Genomic DNA, 24,666 nt, shown 5'->3' with positions numbered 1-24,666 from the left:
GTTTGTGGTTGTTTTTCATCAGTTTCAGTCAGGGTGTTGCTAGGTTAGGGGCCAATATTCACATAACCTTGTATAAATTCATGAATGAGAGTTTTTCAAATAACAAATGACAGTTATTTATTTGTTGTCAGAAAACATAAAGTCTCTTGCTGTGAATGTGTTAATAATGCATGTATTGCAGAAAACGATAGGGCTGGAAAAGCAAGGTGTTTACCATCATTTTAACTGTGCCTCTCTCTTCAGGCTCCACATTGAAATGGGACCCAGGCAGAGCTAAAAGGAAAAGTCAATATTGAATTGCCATCAGGCCTGATCACGTGTGCCAGTAGCCAGTTTGTGGCAGATGACTGAACATTTTTGAAAGATTCCTGTTGAAAATGTTCTCTGCAAGTTAAGATCACACTGCAGATATGTTGACAACCACACCTGAGATAGAGTTTGAAACAAGCAGTGTGAACCAACAGGGTCTTTATGCACTACTGAGTCAGATATTTGTACTCTTGTGCGTCAAAGCAACATAAAATGTGTTACAAACAACAACTGTCAATGGGTTTTTCCCTGTTTGGAGAAACATGATTTGGATTTGTGAGAACAACCGTCAGGCACACAATCATTCCTGGACACTTACTTACTTGCACTCTTTCCATTTTATTGACTTTTTGTTTTACAAAAACAGGTATGAGAGAATGCATAGACTGAGCCACACTCACAATCGGCTCATCAAAGACAACATGAGATAACAAAACAAAGGAAAGGCAACAAAAGGCAACAATTTATTTATAGAGCTAAAAACAACACTTTTGCAGTTATTCTTCTGAGTGCATTCATACTCCTATGGTCTCTTGCACAAACTACACAGCTGGATGACATTGACATGCGATTGTCACTTAAGCGTGAACGCACACACTCAAACTAACACACAGTCACCAGACAATGCAAAAGAGTGGATGCAACAGAATAAGTGTAGAATGCAGGGAAGAATGCATCCGCTGACAAATAACCAACACTGATACGAGTGAAAGAGATGCATAGAAATGTACAGTATAAAAGGGTCAGTTCACCCAAATAAGGAATACCAACTGAATGGGTTTGAGTCCAACAGCAGTGGAACATTTAACAGTGTGAGCACCGCAAACAAATTTCAAATTGTTCCTTTCACTGAGCGAACAGATATCAGATATCCCATGACCTGTAAAATAGTAATATAAAACTATCAGCAGGACTAAAACATAAGAGAAAATGATTTGTTATTGTCGTTATTTGGGTTAACTGACCCTTTCATCACGTTTTGTACAATCAACTCACACTATCTGTCCGGTTTTAAACCAATAGGAGTGTTGCCAGCACCCTGATACACAACGTCCAGTAACTACTAGTAGCGAAGGAATCAATGATGGACCCACATCTGACTTAGACAATAGTGTGCGTTGACAGCACTGTGTGCAAACATGAACCCACCTCTGTTTAGATTTGTACAATGAGGCTAATCTAATGCATCCTTCATGTGTTCTGTAAAGCTGTTCACTGTTCACATTGAGGATCACACCAGTTATTTTACTGGGGGAAAGCATCTGGGGAGACGCACTGGGGCTGCAATCTCAAGTACAACAGGCACTGAGAGAGTGATCATAGCCGAGCTATAGGATACACCGGATATACACCTACTGCTGCACACCAGCACGCTGACCCAGGAAGCAGTAAAGTATCAGGATACGTTATTAATCCAAGTTCATATACACTGCGGGGGGCGAAGCCAGGCCCATTTTTACTTGTTAGACAAAGTCGTCAACAGGCTGGGCCCTCGTGTGATGTGACTACTGGAGGAAAGTTACTTCTGTGAGGTCACAGCAAATCGCTACTTCTGTCGGATGAGTAAGTTTGAAACATGAAAAAATAAGCAGAGCGCAAGCATCTTTCTATTGCATGAGAAGGACAGCCACAAATACATTAAACAAAATCAAAGCTGTTCTGCGTTTCTAAACCAGTTGAAATGCACTGATTGTTTCCTTACATGACAACTTAACAAGAAGGAATCAAGAAAACAGTTAGTTTGTTTCGTTAGTTTTTTTACTGGTCTGCGTTTAATTAATGTGCATTTATAAGAACATTACTGGCCACCTCCTTCACATGCTGGTTTTAGCTCTACACATTTTCCAGAACAAACTCTTGGATTTGTCCTCGCCTGAAAACTAAACTGAATAAGAAAAAAAGAGACATTGAAAAGTGCAATAAGAACAAACACTCCTGTTTGGATCCATCAACATTACAATTAGTTTAAATGTGTTAATTATATTCTTTTTTTAAATTCACAATATGGATCAGTATTGTGTTGATATTCCAGTAGTTAGAACAGTGGATTAATTTCTGGTTTAGCTTGGGGATTTTCTATCCTCTATCAAACCTTAGTGCACTCAAGTGTAGTCACTCTTCTTCCACACATGTACAGGTTCATAGGTCAATGTCATTATGGAGACTTGTAATAAGATATCCATCATGTATGTAGTGTAACGAGCAGCAGACACATGTTAAGTCCTGCATCATGAGGATGTCACCACCAGTTTTAACCCCCGATATGTAAAAGGTCACCTGAAATCACACAATACCAGTGTACAACTACATTTCTACATCCACTGTAACAGGTCAACCAGAGCTCCGCCTCCTCCTACAGCCTCTGTGCATCATGGTCCAAGTCCTGTAATCACACAAGGCACATCTCCCATTAACCTCCCTCCCCTCAGCCACCCCTTTCTCTTCAGTTTCCTCAACAAGCCACAGCACTGATTTCTCCTTTTTCTTACTTACTACTGAAACCTTTTCAACTCACTCTTGAGTCTGGGCGTCTCTGTATTCTGGACCTCTAGGAATGCAGGAAATACGGTTATTTTACCATCTGATCAAGCTGGAGAACTTGCATTCTCTATTTCCTTAGGATTACAGTTACTGTATTTCGCTTTCATCATTCGATGCAGAATACAATGTAACTGGGGCTTTCTTCAGTACTCTGAGTCTGAGCTTACACAAGCAACATAAATGTAAGCATAGGGGGAAAAAAATGGAATAAAAATAGGGAAACCGTTTATTTGCAAAACTGATGCAAGTATTTTTTCAATCCTCCTCCTTGTGCCAGACCCTTTGGTTATACAACAATGCTCCCGACTTATTTTTTAAAAACCACTCGCTGCATCACTGAGACGATGGTCGTCATGGCGCTGTCCCCGTCCTCTTCTTGTGAGGTGGTTGCGCTAACTGGTGTGCAGTTTCTCTCGTTTTCTTTTCTCCATCTCTGAACAGGGGCAGGGTTACATATACTGTCTGATAAGCTGTAGGTGTGGGGGGATGGTTTAACCACTGAGGAGGTAGACCACCAACTCGTAGGTGCACATCATGATGGCGGTGTTGGGAATCTGTCGTACCAGGTGAGTCAAGAGGCCGCGGTAAAGGGCACGGTAGCCCTCCTCTTTGGGCACTGTCGTTAGAGTCTGGAAGAAAGAGCGATACTTGGTGCCCTCCTCACGTAGCCTGGTCCGGATCACTTCTGCAGAAGAGAAAAGAAGTTGGAAAAGGTTATAGGGAACAGAAGCACTAAAGTAGCCTTTGTTAGCTCATTGCTAATCTGACTCTCACCATGAGGATAAGCCATAGTTGTGGCACAGGTCTTAGAGGTGGCAGCAGCAAGCATCATTCCCACAAAGTCTGAAACATCTTTAGATGTCTCCTCCTCCTCGTCCATGTTTTGCGTCGCCTTGGCCTCCAAGAGGCGGCGTTTGATGTTTTCATAAATCACAAAGTGGATCACAGTCTCTGAGATGCCGGCATAGGATGCGGACATTCCCCTGTAGAAGCCTCGCAGGCCGTCTGTCTGATAGACTCGCCGCACACACTCAAACGCACTCATCTTGCGCTCTCCCCGATTCCTGGGAACAAAAGGAGACATTTTGAAATGTCCCACTTACAAGGAGGCCATCAACAACAACGATTATAAAATCTGTCGTCATATCAGGGAAAAAGTCTCATGTAAAACTCATGTAAAGATAAAATGCTTGATAGCACTGGTGAGCTGTCTGTGTCTTTCTAGATTCTACCATTAGGAGACTGAAAAGACACTTAAAATTCAACAAATCGAGGATATAAAGCTATGGAAAGTGTATGATAAGGTTTATGGTTAGCAAAAAAACACGCGGTAGATGGAACACAACCTTTCTCAAATATCTTAAAAACAGGCTGATTTTGAAAATAAAGAATTTGGAATAAAAATAAATGTGTGTCTCTTTAAAAGCACAAAATAGACATTTAAAACATCCTGCTGATTTATAAATAATTCGCACAAAAAAAGAAAGTACATAATTTTATACCAGATCGAGTTTCATTACCTCCATATGGAACCTGACATGTACAATATGTAACACACAAACTCAAGTGTCATATTTACCTCGCATCAAGTTGTAGGCGGGTCTTTATCAACCATACTGGATTGGTTGCTGTGATAGCTGTAAAACCTAGTGAAAACAAGATTAATGGCATTAGATTTTGGGCAAAATCTTGAAATGTGTTAAACTGCCTGTACCACATAAATAAAATACTCAAAGTAACACTCTACATAATATACATTTTCTCTTTAAATGTGTTTATGTCTTTTAACAAAACATAAAGTCACATGGGCAGCTCAGAGAGAGAGAATGCTAGCCCCTCTACAGATTAACCTATGTGTGCTAGTGGGGGAAAAAAAATAAAATCAATGTCATCAAAATTGTATGATTTAATCAAACAGTTTAAAAACTTTTTCTCATCCAAAGACCTAGATAAGGCAGAAGAGTATAGAAGTGCATAGAGAGGGATAGAACAAGCAGATATTTTGAAAACAAAAAGCACAGATCTGTGGTGAGTACTCACGCAGACCCAAGTAACTCCTCACAGATGCAGCTAGAGACCCCTGGTGGTGAGGGGGTCTCCCGCCCTTGCAAGAGGAGAGCTACGGTAGAGTTAAAGCCTAGAACAGACACAGGCTTGTGTATAGCGAAATGACTGGCATGTAACCATTTAACTTAAACCCATTCCCCCAGGATTTAACCCACTACCAAGACAGCAAAAGGGACATTAGGGAAGAGTACAGCTAAAAAACACAATAAGCAATACAGTGACAATAATAAACTACTGTGGAGCTAAAACTGATGATCAAAATCATCTCCTGACCCCTATGATTAATGATGAGACCCTTTGGAGAAACCTGTCTTGAGGAGTTGAAACTTGAAGAGTTCTGCTTAAACATTAATGCATCAGTGCAGAGAGAGAGAAGAAAAACAAAACTTTAGTAATTGGGTTTATGTATCTAATTTGCCAAATGGCGTATTTTTAGTGTTAGTGTATGGTTGGAATAAAAAAAAATCAAATATTGTTATTTTATCAATATTTAAACTAATCTGACACCTTACATGAACACAATTGTCCATGAGCCGGAGTAATTGACAGAATAAACACAAGACTCCACAGAGGAGGTGAGAGGAGGTCCACGGTTAGTTAACCAATGTCAGAAGGACACCGAGGACTGAATGCTGAACAGGTGTTCACACAGTAGAGATTTGACTAGAAAGTTGAAGAGCGTTTTGTGAGTTTTCTGGATGTAGATGAAACCAAGTTGTATCCACACTGCTACGCTTTCTTCATGCATCATTGTTTTACCCTGTTTAAAAATCACAAATTTCACTTTCTTAAAGAAACTGCTGTAGTTGATGGTGATTTGTCTTTGAAGACGAAGATAACCTTCAGGAACATGGAACATAATTTTTCCACATAGATTAGTTAAAGACATGAAAGAGATGCTAGGCCAGGCTGTATAAAATAACATATCAGTCACAGCGGAAACATATGTGTTAATGCTGTGACTTACGTACAGTACTTTTACATAGATATATTGGTTCTTTTACTTGGATACAGAACAGCAAATAGCCTGTTGTGGCCTGGAGGGTGAATACTCAGTACTCAGTACACAGTATACAGAAAATCCTCAGCGCAACACAGTCATGTGAGTAATGTGATATTTTTTGTCTAAATGGGATATATGTTTTGTGCTTGTATCAAATACATTTTTGTTTACGTAAGATTTTACTAGCTCCATATTTACATTCATGTTTGTCCACATTCATATTATACATGTAGTGATAAAAGAATTTGATAAAATATACTATTATATTACTGAGCAATGTTTTGAAGAAGCTGACCTTGATCGAGTTGTGGAAAAGTCTGTGTCGTGATGAGATAAAAGAGGCACCACCATAAACCTGTCAGACTCACCTATGTATATATATACACACACACACACACATATACATACACACAAACCTACCGCGCAGCTGCTTGTCTGACCCACATTGTAATAGTCCCACACTCCAAGCAGGATCACATTGACACAAGAGCAGATTACCTACTCTTGACATACAAAACTTTGGAGAATAATGATGTCAAATTTAAACGTGGCCTTGTTACATGAGATGTTTTAATTAAACAACCTGAAGATTGCTGTAGCACCTACGAATAAAATGACGGAAAGCTGTTAACCTATGGCAGGAGTGTAAGGGGTATTCCAAAAGAGTAGTCCTTCAAATCAAACATATCACAAACTGGTTCTATCACTGCGTGCTTTCTACAGAGGGATCAATGGCATTACCAATGCAGACAGCACCTATATGACACAAGTCTGTTTCTGCATGTACCACCTCATGTACCACCTAACAGCACTGAAACAGGTCTGTTTACTCAGCTTTTCTCATAAGTACGCTGCAAATGTTTACTAGGTTACAATATATTGAAAAATATTACATGGTGGTGCTCAGATGTATAGTTACCTGCCGATCCAGCCGACACCATGTGTACCTGTGTGGAGTCAGGTTCAAACACACCGTTCAATTTCTCTTTGGCAGTAGAGTAAGCAGCAAAGTAGATTGCTCTGTTGTAGGTAAAAGAAAAAAAAGAAAGGTCAGTGCATGTTACACATGTTCAAATGATATTTTTTGGTTATTTCATGTAAGGCTGATGAGTCCCAGTCCGTTATTAGCTCCTGTAGGAGTGTGGCTTATTAATTACACTTCATTAAATAATAAAACTGTCAGGTTAACCTTTATAATCAGTCAATGCCCACAACCCTAATAAGACCAAAAGGCTATTTAGCATAAAAGCACATCAAATTCACAAAATAAGCTGCCTCTACCTTTCCCCTACTAGCTTTAATATAACTGTTTAATGTCATAAATCATATTAATTCCAGCTAAATGTGTTTTAAGGGTGTTAATGGAGTTGATCTTTAAATCTATGTCACAGTTCAGAGAGGCCTTGTTGACTTCACTTGCGCTGATCTGCAACAGCATTCACATAGCAAGAAAACACTCTACAAATGCCTAGCGCTGGCACCTGCTTGCTCCAGCATTTAGTGTAGCCCGCGGCCATTACCCACCACTTTGTTCCAAACACTGACACCAAGGATAATTGAAGATCATGAATGTTATAACTTATTACCTAGCTGTAGTCAGCTCAGAGTATTTCCCAGACATGGACTCAAAACTGTTCTCAAAAAGCTGAGGCTGTTGCCAAGTTTCCCAGGAAGCACATCACCAGCACACAAACTGATGAAGATGAATGGGACATAAATGGCCATGGACCCCTAATGCCTCTTTGTCACTAAGCGACCTCAAAGATACAATTGGTGGTGGTTACATAACACCAATGTTCCTCCCCGTAAAACAACCAATGAGTCCATAAAGGCGTATTTATCACCCTCATGTGAAATAAGACATTAGGTATTTTTTAGGGGGATAAGTGTTGGTAAATGTAATTGAACAGAAACGTCTAGAGACCATGACAGGGACGGGTAAAAGTTTCTCATGACAGCCAACAAGTTTTCTTCTGTGATAAAAAGAAACAAAAGTGAATGTCCTGTCCAAATTCCTCTCCCTTTGCCCTACCCCTAGATATGAATGTCCCCTTGCTGGGTAGTGCCCCACTTCATACAGAGACACAAGGAGTAGGGATAGAAAATCTTCCCCTAGTTATTGGGGAAGCTACATCATCACTATGTCATCAGCAGCCAACAAACGTTATGGCTTCTCCGCAGATGCTTGAGATATATATATATATATATAAGTGTTGAGGTAGTCATAGTGATGTTTTGGTGTATGTAATGGAGGTTGAGGTATCAGCATCAAATTAATATTAAAAATATGTGATGTTATTTAGACAAAACCCTAGAAATCCAACAGCTTACAGCTATATTCATTATTGATAATCTTTTAAATAGTTTTCATCTAGTTCAACCATTATTTTGACAATTCAATTACTTGAAGTGGTCAAAGAAATCCAATGACTGTCAATTAATGACAACTCTAACAGTCTTTTTGAAGTCATACTCAAAAGTGGTGCACATTGTTAAGAATATGATCAAGATAAAGTTGATAGGAGTCATCTTACCTGGAAGGTGCCACGCCCACCAAGGTTGGCCCCAAGCCCCTGAAGAGAGAGCGAGGTCCTTCTTTCTCCAGTATCAATCTGACACAAACAAAAAGCATAAATCCAAATAACAAATCGAGGACAACTCTGCCTGTCCTGGAACCACTCATCTGATCGACTTCAAACATAGCAGGTGTGTTGCTGAGGGCCCAGTTGCATTACACTTTGAATGTAAATAAAAATGTATTCGAATATCATGATTCTACCAACAAAATAAAGCATGCTTTACTGGTGTTAGCCCCATTTTGTCTAATTAAAACATTTTCCTCAACAGTTTTTCATCACAAAATGATATCAGAATGTTGTGTGTAACTTGGTATTAAATCTAGTGAACACATTTATTTAACCAACATGATTATTCCTTCCCATTTTTAAGACTGTCTGGCCTTTTCCTCTCCTTCCTCCCTCAACAGGAACATAAGCCCACATCCAATGCTCTAAACTTGTGTAAAAATATGCAACTGGTATTAATGTTGTGGCGAGTCGTTGTTCGTCTGCAGAGATAAATGTTGAGTACCCACTTGAGACAGTGCAGGGGCCCTGGAGGGGTCATGCGGGCCACACTGGCCCCATTGAGTGTACTGAGCTGAACCTCAGACACGTAGAGGGTGATGGCGGATGACTGCAGACGTGTCTTCACTACTTCTAGTGGACACGTTAATATGGCTCCTACCGTGCCCCCACATCTGACAGAAACACAGAGATGGAAAAGGTGGAGGTGAGAAAGCGAACATTCTCCAACAGATTGATACCAAGCATGCTTAGATGGCAAAAACACTCCGATTCATCACAGTGTTGTTTTCATCCTTAAATACATCAGCCAATGGTGTGATTAATGGAATTCTGAATCTCCCAGGCATGTAGACAGGAAAAAACTGTGTGGGAACACAGAGAGCCAGTCAGGAATGCTTTGTGTTTCTTGGGGAAGACAGCCACCTTCTGTTCTGTACCACCACGCCACATTCCGGAATCACAGATGTTTATATTTTCATACAAGGAATATTCAAATAGGGCCAAGACAACACCTTAAAACAGTTTCTGTCTTTTGATCAAGCAAAGCGTTCAAATTGGTTTCTCGTCTTGTTTCCCACATTTATAAAAACCAGCCCTTTGACAAGTTGTGAATAGTAAAATAAATCATTTACATGTTTTAACACTTACAGACTCGCAAACTGTGAGCCAAGATCTTTAGACATGTATTACGTGACGGCCTGCAGAAACACAGCTACACCCAGGGTGTCACTTTATGACCACCTCAGGTATTTCAGGTCACCTGTGCTTAAAACTGAATATATGCTCTATGATTAAGCAGAAATTAGCTTATCATCTTGGAGAGTGTGCTTTACTATGCACTTATATGAATATCTTGAATAAGTACATATGCATATCATGTTCATAATGGGACCAAAACTTCCTGCAACAAGAAAATGTTTTTCCTGACTGCAGTTGTCTGGGACTGTGACATTTTAACTTTCCATGGCCACTACCTGCTTATGCATAAACATACTGCAAATTGCTTGTATGTGTTAAGATGCATTGCAATAAACCCATATCCTGATTAAGGCTAATAAAACTATAAGTGTACTTTGTTTTGCTGTAATTTGTAATGAGTGTAATTGTGCAATAAAACAATAAAGGCTCCATGCGGACAGCATGAGTCACTGCTTTGGAAACGTTATAAAGAGCTTATTTATCCTGACAGGAATCAAATGCGCTAAAATCAATCACTCAATACATTTCTTGGATAATCTGCCAAGAAATGGCAAGATGGAGTAATGCTACAAAATCTATTTTAATATTGATCTAATGCAACACCAGTATGTTGTTCCACTCACTTTCACAGGGGGTGTGTCTATAAAGAATAACAACAGTCCCATCAGTCAAATCAGACTGGGCCACAAGTCGTGCCATTATCATACTGAGCAGACGAGAGATATGGGCAGACTGCGTTCCTCTGTGCACCCAGTGTTTACATGTTGCATCAGACACACGCGTGTTGTCTGTGTGTTTGAAACCCTGTTCTCTCAGTGACCTTTGGTGGCAGCTTGCTCACATTTGTTTGGATGCACTCGTGACACGGAGAGTAGGTTACACTCACGTTATTTAACAGCGGCGTCCTTTCAAGCACACCCTCATGTTCTGCGTTTTATGTAACATTGATTAATCTACTACGAAAACTAAGGACGAGAACAGATCACCCACGCATGAAGAGATTAGCATTCAAACATTGAAATGTCATTGCAGCGTATGACATTGAGCTCAACTATGGGAACACATGCGCAAGCCCGACACGCTAGCTGACCTGACACCTGACACACGGGTGCTAACAAGGGTCTCCATGCTAACACATTGTTCCACTAACCGTCGTCAACACAGCAACACAAGCACCCCAGTGTTGCGTGGACCTACACCGGCTAGTAACCCCAGTTAGCCCCGAGTGTGTGGAGCTAGCTAGCGACGTCTGGTCAATATGACACGGGAACATGTACTCACCCTCCAGCAAACAGATGAACTAAAGTATCTCGTTGACTCATTGTGGATCATATTCGAGAGCAGTCCACGGGACACCACACAGGGGACGACGGGGGCGGACGTGGGAAAACAGCGGGGGGGGGAGTGACGACCCCCAACCTAGCAAGCGAATGGTACTCAGCTGTGCTGTGGTGGAGGTCAGCTGCATGGGAAGAAACGTCGCTATGTAACTGCTAACTGAGCTAGCTGTTAGCTGCTGAGCTAACGGGTTTCCGCTGGTAAAGGTCGATGTGAGAGCGACGGGGCTGCGGCGTTTCCACTCTTGTGAGACGGGAAAGGGCTTCACCACAGCGTGCGGGTCCTCGGTGGGGGGGAATAGGTCCAGTGGTGCTGGAATGACACCGACCGCAGAACACACGACTCGGCCTCGCTCACGTTGACGCACCTTGACTAACTGACGTTGACCGTGCGCCAGGTCCCACTGTTTATCATCGAATGGGAACCCGCAAAACACAGGCGCTGATTGGCTGAGGCGCCCTGTAGGCCCGCCCTGCCACTACTCGTTCACGTGATAGCGCTTTTATTCTGAAGGGCAGAGCTCGTCTCTCAGGAGAGGGCGGGAGGGAGGAGAGTTAGTTTCCCCTGAAGCTGGAACGTCAGACTGTGGGGAAGGAGACAAATGAAGATGGAGATAGGAGTGAAAGTTAAATAAGGAAGAGATTTGAAACTGATCCAGCAGATGTTACAGGATGCCGTTTTTATTGTATTATTTTGAGTAGTATGGCCAAGTATAGTATAACCAAAAATTTTCTGGAGTATGTTATAAGCCGCTGGGAATCCAAAGGTCGACATGTCTCTGTTAACCAAAAATGTTTGCTAGTATTATGAATCTTTCAAATATCAACGAATATTTCATGCAGCAGGGATAGTGTCCCATTGAGAATGCCATGGAGCACATTTCGTTTTTGGTGCTTAAACAGAGATGTGATTAATAATTTTAAGATACCAACTACCATGAGGTGTTATCAGTTATTAGTTGCCACCAGTGGATGTTAGTGTAATCAATCAACGATACAGGCCGGGCTTGAGGGTACGCTGAGGCTAAAGGTAAATCTGACTGGCGACCGGCTTGTATGGCAGCACCATGAAAGCCATGTGGGCCACTCAGTAGATCAAATATCATTACCTCTATGCTTTTTTAAACTAAATAGTGTCCCATTTTAGAACATAGGACAACATGGAGAATATCCCTTGTATGTCGTACCACACTAATTAATGCCCAACACTATTAAGGAAATATGAATAAATCTTATTAATATAGCAATGTATAACATATAACAATAACTAGTTACACCTAAACGCAAATGTTTGACTAGACTGTTCTTTTCTCATTGAATAAATTTAATAATTTTAAAGCAATATTTATATACAAAATGTGTAATAAATTGTATAGACAAGACTGCAACAATTAAATTGTCTACTAGAACTGTTTTGCAATAGTGTTCCATTCCTTTACATACTCCGTTTGTAAAAAGCTAAAATTAGCTTCACTAGATTTTTTACGGATATTTTGGTAGAAAACAGTTAAAATACTGATGTAGAAATATAGCGCAAATTTATTACAAAGTATACTGTTATCTTTAATTATGTCTCACACTTATACAGACAGACACTGTATACACTAACCAAACAAAAACAGAACCTCCTTGGTGGAGGTAGTAAATAAATTAAATACAAAGAATGAAAGAAATGCTCCTGTACAAAACACATGAAAAAACTAATCTCAACAAACTTACCAAGATAAAACATAGCTTGTATACTGATCAAATTAAACAGAACAAAAATGTAAGCAACAAACTATTACAGCAAGGATAAAATATAACAAACATAACATATATTCAAAGAATGACATCAATATTTTTTTCCTCCCTCTTCTTCCACATCTCTTCGAGACCACTGGTCAAGTGGCAGATTGGCATTTAAAGGACAATATGTCCATATATTGACTTCGGCCATTCTCTTGATGGGGGGAATTGTCTCCATTTACTTTTGTCAGTTGTCAGATTGTACAGAAATTGTTACGTTCAATGTAGCGAGTAAAAGTAAAAAGTCGTCAGTAAAATAAATACTTAAGTAAAGTACAGATATGTGAAAAAATCTACTTAAGTACAGTAACGAACACCACTGACTGTATACTTGGACTGTGTACTTGATAAACATGCACAAATGAAGCCTTGTGTCCCGACAAGTGCAGAACCTGAACACAACACGAATCTCATATTCTGTGGCACAATATAGTGCATAACTGTGTACATACATCTACTGATGCCTAATCTGGACACATCTTCAGTGATGTTCCTGGAATCATTGCACGTTTCGGGTCTTTCAACATCATACGCCCTCCTCCAGGTGACCCAGCCGGGGCTGATCAGACCCCAGCTTGTGTCCAGATGACTAGCTAGCTACCATGACTCCATGGCTCCCCTCTTTTGAGCCACAGCCATCTTGAGGCTCTCTCTGCCGCATCGGTGGTACTGCGGATGGCTCTCCTCTTTCTCTTACCCTCGATGCCTAAACTACTGAAGGCTCTGGCCAAGGAACAGGCTGCAAATCCTCTACATCCAACCTCCACAGGGAAACACCTTGCTCTCCAGCCAGCCTGCTGGCAGTCACTGACCAGTCCTGCGTACTTGGAGAGCTTCCTCTCAAAGGCTTCTTCCAAGCGATCATCCCACGGGACTGTCAGCTCCAGCAGCACTGCTTGCTTGGTGGATTCAGACACAAGGACAATGTCTGGTCGCAGGGTGGTGACTGCAATATGGCTGGGGAACTTCAGCTGATGTTCAAGGTCCACCAACAACTGCCAGTCTCTTGCAGACGTCAGGATGCCTGCAGATGATGTTCTTCTGGCAGGAGTTGGCTTGTCCCCAGCTCTGACAAAGGCGATGGTTATCTTGGAGGGTCGGAATTGCTTTGCCCACGCCAGTCCTGCGCTGATGGCTTCAGCAATGCTCTTGAGGACTTGGTCATGCCTCCACCTGTACCGACCATCTCCAAGTGCCCTTGTACAGCAACTGAGGATGTGTTCCAGGGTTCCTCGCTTGGAATACAGTGGGCATGCTGGTGTCTCTGCTATGCCCCATATGTGCAGATTTGACAGGCTTGGAAGCACGTCATGCACTGCCTGGATGAGGAATTTGATGCGGTGAGGCTCGGCTTTCCAAAGCTCAGCCCAGGTCACTTTCCTTTCAACCGCATTCTCCCACCTCGTCCAAGCTCCCTGTTGCTTCATTCCCACTGCCTTGCAGGTTCTCGTCTCCTCCACTGCTGCTCTCACCTCCTCCTGAACAAGTCGTCGCCTTTCCTTCCCCCTGGTGTTCATTTGGGGAGTTGGAAAGGATCCTAGCCCTGCTCGACTTCGTGTGACCACTCCCACCAGGCTCCTGTGACGCAGCCTTGCATCTGCCTCTTGAACCGCATCCTCTGCCCTCCATTTCCTGCCAGTCCTCACTTGGATCCCTGCTTTAGCCACCTTCGGATCACTTGAATCCCTGTACTGAACCACTTCTCTGGCTCTAGTTACCTTGAATTCCTCCTCCAAGGATTTGAAAGGCAGTCGCAGTTTGTTGGTGTTCCCGTAGAGTGCAATGCTGCTCAGGCTCCAAGCCATCTCCGGAGGTGTTTGCTGACTTTCCTCTCCAAGGTCTCAACTGTTGAGATAGGGACCGCATAGACAAGGAGGGGCCACAGGATCCTGGGAAGAATGCCATGTTGGTAGACCCAGGCTTTAAACTTCCCAGGTAGGCCTGACTTGTCCACGGATTTCAGCCAGCCATCCAACTCAGTGCAGGTCGACTGGATAGATGTTGTGTCTCTCAGAGAGCAGTCAAAAACCTTGCCCAAGCTCTTGACTGGCTTCTCTGTGATAGTTGGAATGGCTGTGCCTGTGATGTTAAACCGGAACTTGTCCTCCACCTTCCCTTTCCTCAGCACCATTGATCTGGATTTGGCGGGTTTGAAACGCATCCGGGCCCACTCCACCAGCTTTTCAAGTCCCTTCAGAATCCACCGGCAGCCTGGGACTGATTCTGTCATGACTGTGAGGTCATCCATGAATGCCCTGATGGGTGGTTGCCGTTGTCCGGAATTCGTGCGGGGCCCTCTGCACTCTGGCTCAGCAGACTTAGTGAGCATGTTCATGGCTAGGGAGAACAATGTCACAGAGATAGTACACCCTGTGATGATACCGATCTCCACCTTGTGCCAACTGGATGTTATTGCTCCTGAAGAGACCCTCATCCTGAAATTGCTGTAATAATCAGCGATGAGGTCTCTACACCTGCTGGGTACATGATGTTTTCTCAAGGTGAGCTGAACCAGCTTGTGTGGAATGGAACCGAATGCATTTGCCAGGTCAAGCCACAACACTGACAGGTTGCCCTTGTTCTCTCTGGCCTCCCGAATGAGCTGTGTCACCACACCAGTATGCTCCACACATCCTGACATTCCTGGAATGCCGCCTTTCTGGACAGATGTATCGATGTAGGTGTTCTTTGCCAGGTAGGTACACAGCCGTTTGGAAACAGCACTGAAGAAAATCTTTGCCTCAACACACAGCAGGGAGATGATGCGGAACTGGTCCAGCTGAGTGGAGTTTTCCTCCTTCGGGATCCATACCCCTTCAGCCACTCTCCATTGTTCAGGGATCCTCCCTCTTCTCCAGAAGACTCGCAGGATTTTCCACAGACGCAGCAGGAGTTTGGGACAGTTCTTGTACACTTTGTATGAAGTGCCACTCGGTCCTGGTGCAGAGCTTGCCCTAGCTTTGCAGACAACCTCCCTGACTTCCTTTAGCTGCAGCTCCGACATGTCAAACTGCACTTCTGGTTCAGGGGGTTCTATGAGGTTGTTACACTCTCCCAACTCCTGCTCTCTTACTGGGTCGCTGTACGTCTGCTTCAGATGTTGGTCTATGTCTTCCTGCGAGGAGGCCAGTTTGCCACTGCGCTTCTGCCCCAGCAAGTCCTTAGTGAACTTGAAGGGGTTAGCGATGAAAGCAGCACGTTTACGTGCCCTCTCGCGCCGCCGCCTCCGATGCCACTCAGCCCGGCAGAGAACTCTGATGTTTTTTCGAAGGATGCACATTAGCTGGGCCAGGCCAATGCGTTCCTCTTGTCCTGCCGCCATGTACTGGGATTTGAGCGCTTTCATCTCCTGCCTGATGTTGTGGATCCTTACAGAACTTTGATTCTTTGAGTAAGATGATCCGGAGCTTTTCTTCTCCTCCTCGCCAAACCGCTCAGCTGCGATGCTGACAATGATTGTAGTCATAGCTCGTAGCTTCCTGTCGGCCTCTCCTTTCGCCATTGCCTCCAGAAGTTGGTCGACATCGCCATCGAACTGTTTCCAGAGTGAGGTCATGCTAGCTGCAGGCCATTTGATCCGCCTCCTGTCAGACTTGATGCTTGAGGGATTAGTTTGCAACACTTGGAGGTTCTGGGCACTGTGGGCTGACTCCGGGCCTGGCCCCTCCTGCGTCTCACCAGGTGTAACACCTGTGCGTTGTGTTGCTTCTGCTCCCAACCGGCACTTCATCCTCGCTCGGTGGATCTTTAAGCCATGGATGTTCTTGCAGATTTTACCGCATGTACACTGCTTGCTCATAGTCGTTTGTCCGTTGCCTGGGTCTGTTACCGTTGTATCCGTCCGACTAGGCTCATCCTCCCCCCCTCTCGGGCACCCCTGGGGGTATTTTTCCATTAAGTTCATCGTAGCTTGGTTGGGTTCCTCCTCTCAGAGGAAGCAGATTGGGTTGCTGACCCGTTCTGCCCCGGTTGCCGTCTCTCCGGGCTGTCACTGCCTCTCCAGTAGTCACCACACTCTTCATGGTTGTCATCCAGTCTTTCCTGGCTGTCACTGATTACTCAGGGTATTCACTGTGTACATACATCTACTGATGCCTAATCTGGACACATCTTCAGTGATGTTCCTGGAATCATTGCACGTTTCGGGTCTTTCAACATCATACGCCCTCCTCCAGGTGACCCAGCCCGGGCTGATCAGACCCCAGCTTGTGTCCAGATGACTAGCTAGCTACCATGACTCCCCTCTTTTGAGCGCATCGGTGGTACTGCGGATGGCTCTCCTCTTTCTCTCACCCTCGATGCCTAAACTACTGAAGGCTCTGGCCAAGGAACGGGCTGCAAATCCTCTGCATCCAACCTCCACAGGGAAACACCTTGCTCTCCAGCCAGCCTGCTGGCAGTCACTGACCAGTCCTGCGTACTTGGAGAGCTTCCTCTCAAAGGCTTCTTCCAAGCGATCTTCCCACGGGACTGTCAGCTCCAGCAGCACTGCTCTAAGAATAGGCTCTAACATTAAAATGATCTTATTCTGTGCTGGAAGTTGAATGAGGCTCTACAGTAACGTTATGATAAAAAAAAAAAAATCAATAGGAAAAACTATATTCACACTCTATGTAAAATTGGAGCTAAGACAGGTTCAAATGATTAAGTATACTTATTTTTTCACGCAATGCGCTGACTGTTCTAGACGGGCCATGGTGATTAGCTCCCAGTGACGGTGACGTCACGTCAAAGATGGAGAAGGGACTTACTGATTGGTTGATCAGAAATGATAAAGCTGAGACGTGATTTGCCGACTCAACCAAAAATGGGCATTTAGCTCCCTGATTGGCTGTGACGAAAAAGGTCACTATTGTCTTTGAGAAAAATCCGAGAGATAAACAAGAGACTTCCTGATATTGAAAACTTTAAAAATACTACCGCCCGAACAGGGACTTGAACCCTGGACCCTCAGATTAAAAGTCTGATGCTCTACCGACTGAGCTATCCGGGCTCTGAAAGCATGTACCAGTGGACAAGAATTTTGAAATAAAACGATACTATATGTATCGATAATCATGTTAAAACGTGTATCGCTTGTGATTCTTAAAGTCAATGTACGAATGTTAAGTCACTAGCTGCTACTTCCTCATGGAACGTAGTGGAAGAGGGAGCAGCTGTGTCGCTCAATCATGTGCCATGTAATCATGTGACTGTCTGACTGTGCAGCAAAAAGATAGACTTTGTCTAAAATACTTTTCCTAAAATACTTTGAGTGAAATACTTGAAGTTAACTGTCATAATTTCTAGTTTTTTGAGATTAAGTGAGATCGTTTAGGTTTAAATGTAATACTTAGTTTTGACGTTATCTTAAATATATTTTGACGAGAGAAGTAAATATGACAAAGATCATTATCATTACTGTAAATCTGGCAAAAAAATATGCACCACTTCTGAGAAAATATTTCTGAGCTAAATATGGGGAAATGTAGCTGTTTTTCTTCAGCATGCGCAGATTTACCATCTGCGTCTTATAAAAGACTCTTTCTCCTTCTGAACCCCGACACTCTGTGCGCCCTTAACTTCACCTGCACAAACATTGATGTCCAATCTCAATGCTTCCTCTAGCTTTAATTTTTCACCAATACACTCTGTACTGTTTGTTTTAATTTCCAATGTACTATTGTAATATACTCATGATTTCAATAAGTTTTTCACTTAAATGTTGTAGTAATATAAATGTGCAAGCATTAGAAGCAAGCACGCCCACTGTGAAGCATTACAGCAACACATAGCTGTGACTGCACGGTAAAGATAAGCCAGGCACGGACTTTTGATCACTTGAAAAAGTAAATTGTGAGATAAAGGGTATCATGAACTCTGAGTACATGTTCTGTGTGTGTTTGTAAAGGAATAGTAATTTTGGTCTGTTTGCTTTTGGTGGAGAGGCAGAGGCCAACATCTCTGTGTCAGGTCTGTCTGGAAATAGTTAAATAAAAAGTGAGTTTGACCTTTGAGAGCAAACATTTGTTCAGGGGCTCTGGGTTGACTAAAATTTAGTCAAAGTTGGCCTTTGGCCAGTCAGCAATCATGCAAGACTTATCCGGCAAGGTTTGTTGATTGCTTTTTTAAGAATGGAAATTCTAAACATCATAGCCAACAAACACTTGCAACAAATAGGTCACTACTGAAAGAACAAATAATAATATATTCTTTTTGCAAATATAGTGGTGTTAATGACAAAACAAAAAAGACAAATCACTGTTGTTATTTTGCTACTACAGCAACAGAGGTAAACAGTAAATTATGGTGGTTCATGTTAACTATTGTTAGCAAACTTTATCTGACAACTCCTGTGTTATGAAGTTCTCTGCTGTCAATCATTACATTTCATCCTGTTTGTATAGATTCAAATAACAAATTAAAACCAAACTTACCAGAAAAAAAATACACCTAAATGTGTGTCTTTACTCAAAACTATAGCTAACAAACAGGTGACAAATTATGACTTTTATGAGTAAGGAATTATTCAGGGGTGTTGGACAAATACTTCACCCTCCTCTGTAAAATGTGGCCCTTTTCTGGCCCCTGAGTCCGAGCACTGCCTCTGATATGGGGAATCCCTCAATGTGACCAAATACCTGGCAAGTTTCTTGTTTGTCACAGTCCCCTTATTAGGAGATTCATTTATATACCTGTAGCCAGGAAACACCTTCTATCATGTTAAGCATGGATGAATACAGTATGTATGTGAAAAGACCCACAAGATCACATTTATGGAAAAACACACATTTCAATAGACATAATATGTGATTTATTTTTTTGTTTTTGTTATTGTTAAAAATGGTGAAGAACGACTATTCCATTACTCATTTGAAACTAGGTCAACACAACACCATGATTAATGATTGTTGGGCTACCAAACTTTTTACTCTGTCAATAAAAATAAAACATTGACTAATTTCCAGGTAGGCCCATGCCTGTAAAAGTCATTATTTAGCATTCTTTAATCTTGGGAAAGTGTTTTGGGAGAATACAAATTGATACTTCTTGATGTTCACCAGTTAGGAAAATCCATCAGGAAAATACCAGTTAAACTTTAACTATTTACCAGGCATTGGGTTTATGTCTGTAACACAGTTGACAATGGAGCTGACAGGCCCCCAGGCTTATCGTGCACCCTGGCATCGTGACAGCACCCACTCAGGACAAGCTTTCCCTCTCTGCTCACATTGAACTCTGAACTCCTTTAGCTCCAACATGCTGTCTCTGTGGTCATTTTCAATATTGGTAAATAGTGCAGTAAATAAATAATAGAGTAAGAGAGGTTGCAGAGCAAACTATTTGTACCTCAAAGCTGATGTAATATATATTTTTTTATTATGGGTCAAAATTTTATTTTTCCCTTTTCGCATCAATGAAATAAATCAATTGCAGCAGCTTATACCTTCTTTATTTGTATGACTACTGATAGCAGTTTAAAAAACGTCATCAACACAGTCAATTGTACATCATCTCTGTTTAAACTAAGTAGTATAATGTAACACTCCTAAAAATGATCACACATATTGTATTTATTGTAAATGTAGAATTTTAAATGTTGTTACTGTCCACCAAAGCTAGTCCATATTCACTACTAAGTTTATGAAATAAATGTCTTCAGTAGCTAAAACAATATTTTTTGCAAATGCACCATTTTATGACCCACTTATCTGTTCACATGAAGCTAACATAGTGTACAATGTTCATTGACAGCTAGGTTAATAACATGTTATATGGATATAAAAGTTAGAAATTAGACACTCATATTAATAAAGTACCCTCGCTGAGATGATACAGGTTAGTGGGAATACAGTGCTTTTATCTAAATGCAAACATCACTATGCTAACACACTCACAAAGGCTAATGAGGCATGCTAATGTGTTGACGACTAGTGAGTACAATGTTTCCCATGTCCACCACTCTTAACAAACGGCACAGTAGATGTTGATGGAAATGTCATCAGTTTATCAGGTATTGGTCATAACCCTTCAGGGGGTGGTGTTAAAAAGTTAAAGACCTTTAATCAACTTTATTGTAATATTGAGAAGTAATAAGAGAAAAATAGTAAAAGTACAGATCGTCAGTGTCTTTATCAATACACACTGTTATTAAAACACTGTGAAAGACAAGATGAGTGCAAATTTTTTGTTACATAATCATCACTGTTTGCATGAGAGATAACGTTCATCATTATTTGAGATCAGAATCAGGGCAGCTGCCAGACATGCACTCACAGCAGACTGTTACTCAGTACCTCATGATGTTCACATATACACAACTGGCTGCCAAGCGTAATTTGAATTCCCTGAAAATTATATCAACAAAGCTTTTAGAATAAGGTTGAATTTACTTACACAGATGGCTTTATACAGGACAAACTTTGGTTTTACACACAGACATATTAAAAGCACATTTTTTAATCATCAGTTTCAGGTTTTCACATGGCAACATAAACACACACACTCAAGGACACACATCCATCCCAAATCACCCACATCACCCACATCCTCCCTCGTCATCCCGGTCCCATGACTATGTGAGAAGGGAAAAGGCCACCTTAAGTGGTTCACTGTGGTTGCAAGTTCAGCAGCTCGGCTCATATGACTGCCATACCTTCGGATATTACTGCAGCAGAGGAGTGAGGAAGCCACAGACAATGATCTACTGAAGGCCCAGCTTCATCTGGGAGGCCTAGATTCAATTATCAACAATGTCAAACTTGGTCAAGTTTGGCCGAGGAACCTACCGCTGATGCAGACGCAGCAGGAGACTGTGTTGAAGTCTTTGCAAATATATGATAATCATATGATAATCTGAGTGACATCCCACCTGTATTGAAAAAAACATGAAGCATAAAAGCATGTAAGTCACTGAGCTGCAATAATTAACTGCAGTTTCTGAAGGCTGGTGAAGTACCCTGTTCTTGTTAGTTTTAGTCGATTCATTGACCATATGCAGAGATGTGGACAAAAGCGCATGTAGGCAATACAATATACTCTATTGCTTTCATGCAGAGAGCTTGATATATACAATACTTATGTCTGTACCATATACCGTATATAAAGATGGATGGTGGGTCTCCTTACTTACTCTAGCTCTCTACATGTATCTATCAAATGGGAGACAGAGCCACTATAGCAAGGTACGACTGATAAACGCACTTGACCAATCGTGAGTCAGTCTCAGCTGTCAATCATGTCTGTATTTATTGCATCAAATATTGAGTTAAAACCAAGCTTACTGAAAAATAAACAGTATCACATAAATCGGTGTGATAACAACTTTCTTAAATTACAGAAATAATCTTTGGGAATAATTGATTTGACGTGTTCGTTGACTTTTTAGTTTGGATTATGTCCCACAAACTTACCGGTTAGGGTTTCTGCAGCCAGCCACCGGGTGGTAATGTTTGGTTTTACTTTTGGAGAGCAATCATGTAGTCCATCTATCAATGGCCTGTACGGTAATAAAAAAAGCAACAGTCACTAAGCTTAGCTCAGCAGAAAGAACTGGGAAACAGGCAAAGTTGTACATTTGTCCAACATAGAAAATAACGTCTCCGAACATAAAAAATTATCAGAACTTTTCAGGGAAAAAGCTCTGAAAAGAAAACAACTAGCTGGGGAACATAATGTAGTGTTTAGAAGTGAGCTAGAGAGACAGAGAGTTCCCTCCTGCATGTGAAGAGACCAAAGTAAAGGGTAATGTCAGCGGTTTAATAAAGGCTACACCTAAGACGGAGGAGACAAAGGAAACTACTCAATGTGTCTGCAGGGCCCATCAGGTGGTCTCTGGGCTGTTGGCCCAACACTCCTCTGCTGCTCTGCATCAATAACATTTAGTCCACACATTGTGCTAATGAGAAGCCTTCTGTAAACCATGAACACGTTCAGTCAATCAATGAAACATCATAGGTGCTGAACTGAGCTGATTTTCAGAAGATGAGCAATTTAGGTTTTCAGTTATAATATATATATATATATATATATATATATATATATATATATATATATATATATATATATATATATATATATATATATATATATATCATGTATACCTTTTATTTAATTTCTTTGAATTCGTTTTAAGAAGAAAGATTAATTACTGTAATAACCTCACAATGAATAGACCTTTTAAACACATCCAGCATTGAGTCAACTAATGTCTGAAAAAAGTTAACATGAAGAATTGATGTTTGTATCCACATCGAGCTGCAAATGAACCAGGTGAACTGATAAAGAATGCATTGTGTCATGCTGTTATGTTCTCTTGGTAACCGAGCACCAATGTGGGCTTGTTTTTCTCCCGACATTTAAGGCCTGTCTTCATGTGTCTTGCGCTGGCAGAGGCTGGATGTGACTAAACTCTGTGTCCCTTTGCAGAATTCACCAACCACATGAGCAGATAGGGCTGTGTCACTGCAGACATGACAATGATTAGTGGCAACCACACAGCAGCAGTAAAGGATGCAGGCAGTAGTCATCTAGCTGTTAATTTTGCATCTTGCATCTTGTTTTAAAATCACAAATCTAAAGCTAAAGGACAGAAAAAGGACGGAAAATCATCAGAGACAACCAATGAAATGTCGATACATAGTAGATACATAGTAAGGAGGCACAGTTTAGAAATACATAACACTATATGAACAGGAAGTTCAGTGCAGAAACACCACAGCTTCAGAGATGTTACACAAATAGAAATAGCTTGCAGATGCCATTTACACTCACAGGTTGGTGTTGGCGAATGCAGTACCAAACCTTAGGATTCATTTGATCTAAAAGTGATGCTGCCCACATTTTCTCGCACTGTTTAATGTACTGCTACTGTAGCAATTATTCATACTGAAATAAGAGACGGGCAGGAATTCCCACAGAGACGCTCAGACTTTAGTCAGAGTAAATCGTAGCCTCAGGAAATATGTCGATTCCCCCTCTACAGTTCCTTCATCTTTCATGACTTTAATTTAGGTCAGCAGCAGTTTAGGAGAAGGAAATAATATTTGTTATTTCAGAAGACTTTCCAAAATAGCCATCACTTTTCATCTCTTATAGGAGGTAGACAGAAGTGAGAAAAATAAATCTACCCCCTTTACTTTACTTAATCAATATTTGTAATACACTGCCTTATAAATCTTTATTTTTTCTTGATGTAATATTCCAAGTCTGCACCATGTCTCTGGATTTCTGTGAAGCATTCAGCTCTATGCCTGTAATGTCACGATGAGCTCTGTTCCCTTTCTGCTCCCTCGTGTGTGTAATGATATCTCTTATGAAGTCGTTCTCAGGTCCTTCATCAGTTTGTCTGTCAGCAGTGAAATGCAGGTTTAATACACTTCACAATCAACCAGCAGGGAAAATCCCCCCCCCCCCCCAATCCTGTACAAGGTCATACCAGTGATGCAGATGTGACATAAGTGGAGGAGATTATACATAATATAGTGTCAACAGGCTGCAAGCTGCTGATTAAATTTGGTAACACGCTTCAAGGCTACATCCCAGTCCCCCTGTGGCCTGTGTTCAGACTGGGATGAAAGCTACTGTGTGGGTGGTTTGAAAACATCAAGAGGCTTAAAGCTACGGTGGCTGAGAGAACTCCACGCACTGCATTGTTGTTATCAACAATCAAAAGTATTTGAATACACAACATTTGTGTCACAGCCGAAGCCTTGAAGGCCACATGTGCATCTGTCTATAGTCCAGTAGGTGGCGCAGTGAGGTTGGGATTTGGCAGCGCTGAACCAGCCAGCTATACGCTTTCCCACAACTGTCAAGTTTGAAAGAAAAAGCCAAAGCATAACACTCTACCCGAATA

General features: G+C 41.7%; 1 protein-coding gene, 1 non-coding gene and 1 pseudogene across 2 annotated transcripts; all 3 read right to left on the bottom strand.

The window, feature by feature from the left end:
• Positions 1–628: 628 nt before the first annotated feature.
• On the bottom strand, positions 629–11,398 carry LOC133002857 (solute carrier family 25 member 36-A-like). The gene is made up of 7 exons (XM_061072438.1): positions 10,987–11,398; positions 9,015–9,179; positions 8,455–8,532; positions 6,840–6,940; positions 4,430–4,496; positions 3,625–3,914; positions 629–3,535 (listed from the first exon to the last, which is right to left on the bottom strand). The coding sequence occupies exons 1-7, from the start codon at positions 11,025–11,027 to the stop codon at positions 3,342–3,344; spliced, it is 936 nt and encodes a 311-aa protein (XP_060928421.1). The 5' UTR covers positions 11,028–11,398; the 3' UTR covers positions 629–3,341.
• Positions 11,399–13,356: 1,958 nt separating this feature from the next.
• LOC133003626 (uncharacterized) lies at positions 13,357–16,407 on the bottom strand (annotated as a pseudogene).
• A 1,343-nt stretch (positions 16,408–17,750) lies between these two features.
• Positions 17,751–17,823, bottom strand: trnak-uuu (transfer RNA lysine (anticodon UUU)). The gene has a single exon. It is a non-coding gene; the product is annotated as a tRNA-Lys (tRNA).
• Between the last annotated feature and the right edge of the window lie 6,843 nt (positions 17,824–24,666).

The sequence above is a fragment of the Limanda limanda genome, chromosome 6, assembly GCF_963576545.1.
Source record: "Limanda limanda chromosome 6, fLimLim1.1, whole genome shotgun sequence".
Taxonomy (NCBI): domain Eukaryota; kingdom Metazoa; phylum Chordata; class Actinopteri; order Pleuronectiformes; family Pleuronectidae; genus Limanda; species Limanda limanda.
This window is presented reverse-complemented; position numbering and strand designations above follow the sequence as displayed.

Coding starts and splice junctions, on each gene's coding strand:
- LOC133002857 (XM_061072438.1), bottom strand. CDS start 11,027: ATGAGTCAACGAGATACTTTAGTTCATCTGTTTGCTGGAGG. Junction 8,533..9,014: donor GGGCCCCTGCACTGTCTCAA/GTGGGTACTCAA, acceptor TGTTTGTGTCAG/ATTGATACTGGAGAAAGAAG. Junction 3,915..4,429: donor CGCCTACAACTTGATGCGAG/GTAAATATGACA, acceptor TTTTGTTCCCAG/GAATCGGGGAGAGCGCAAGA.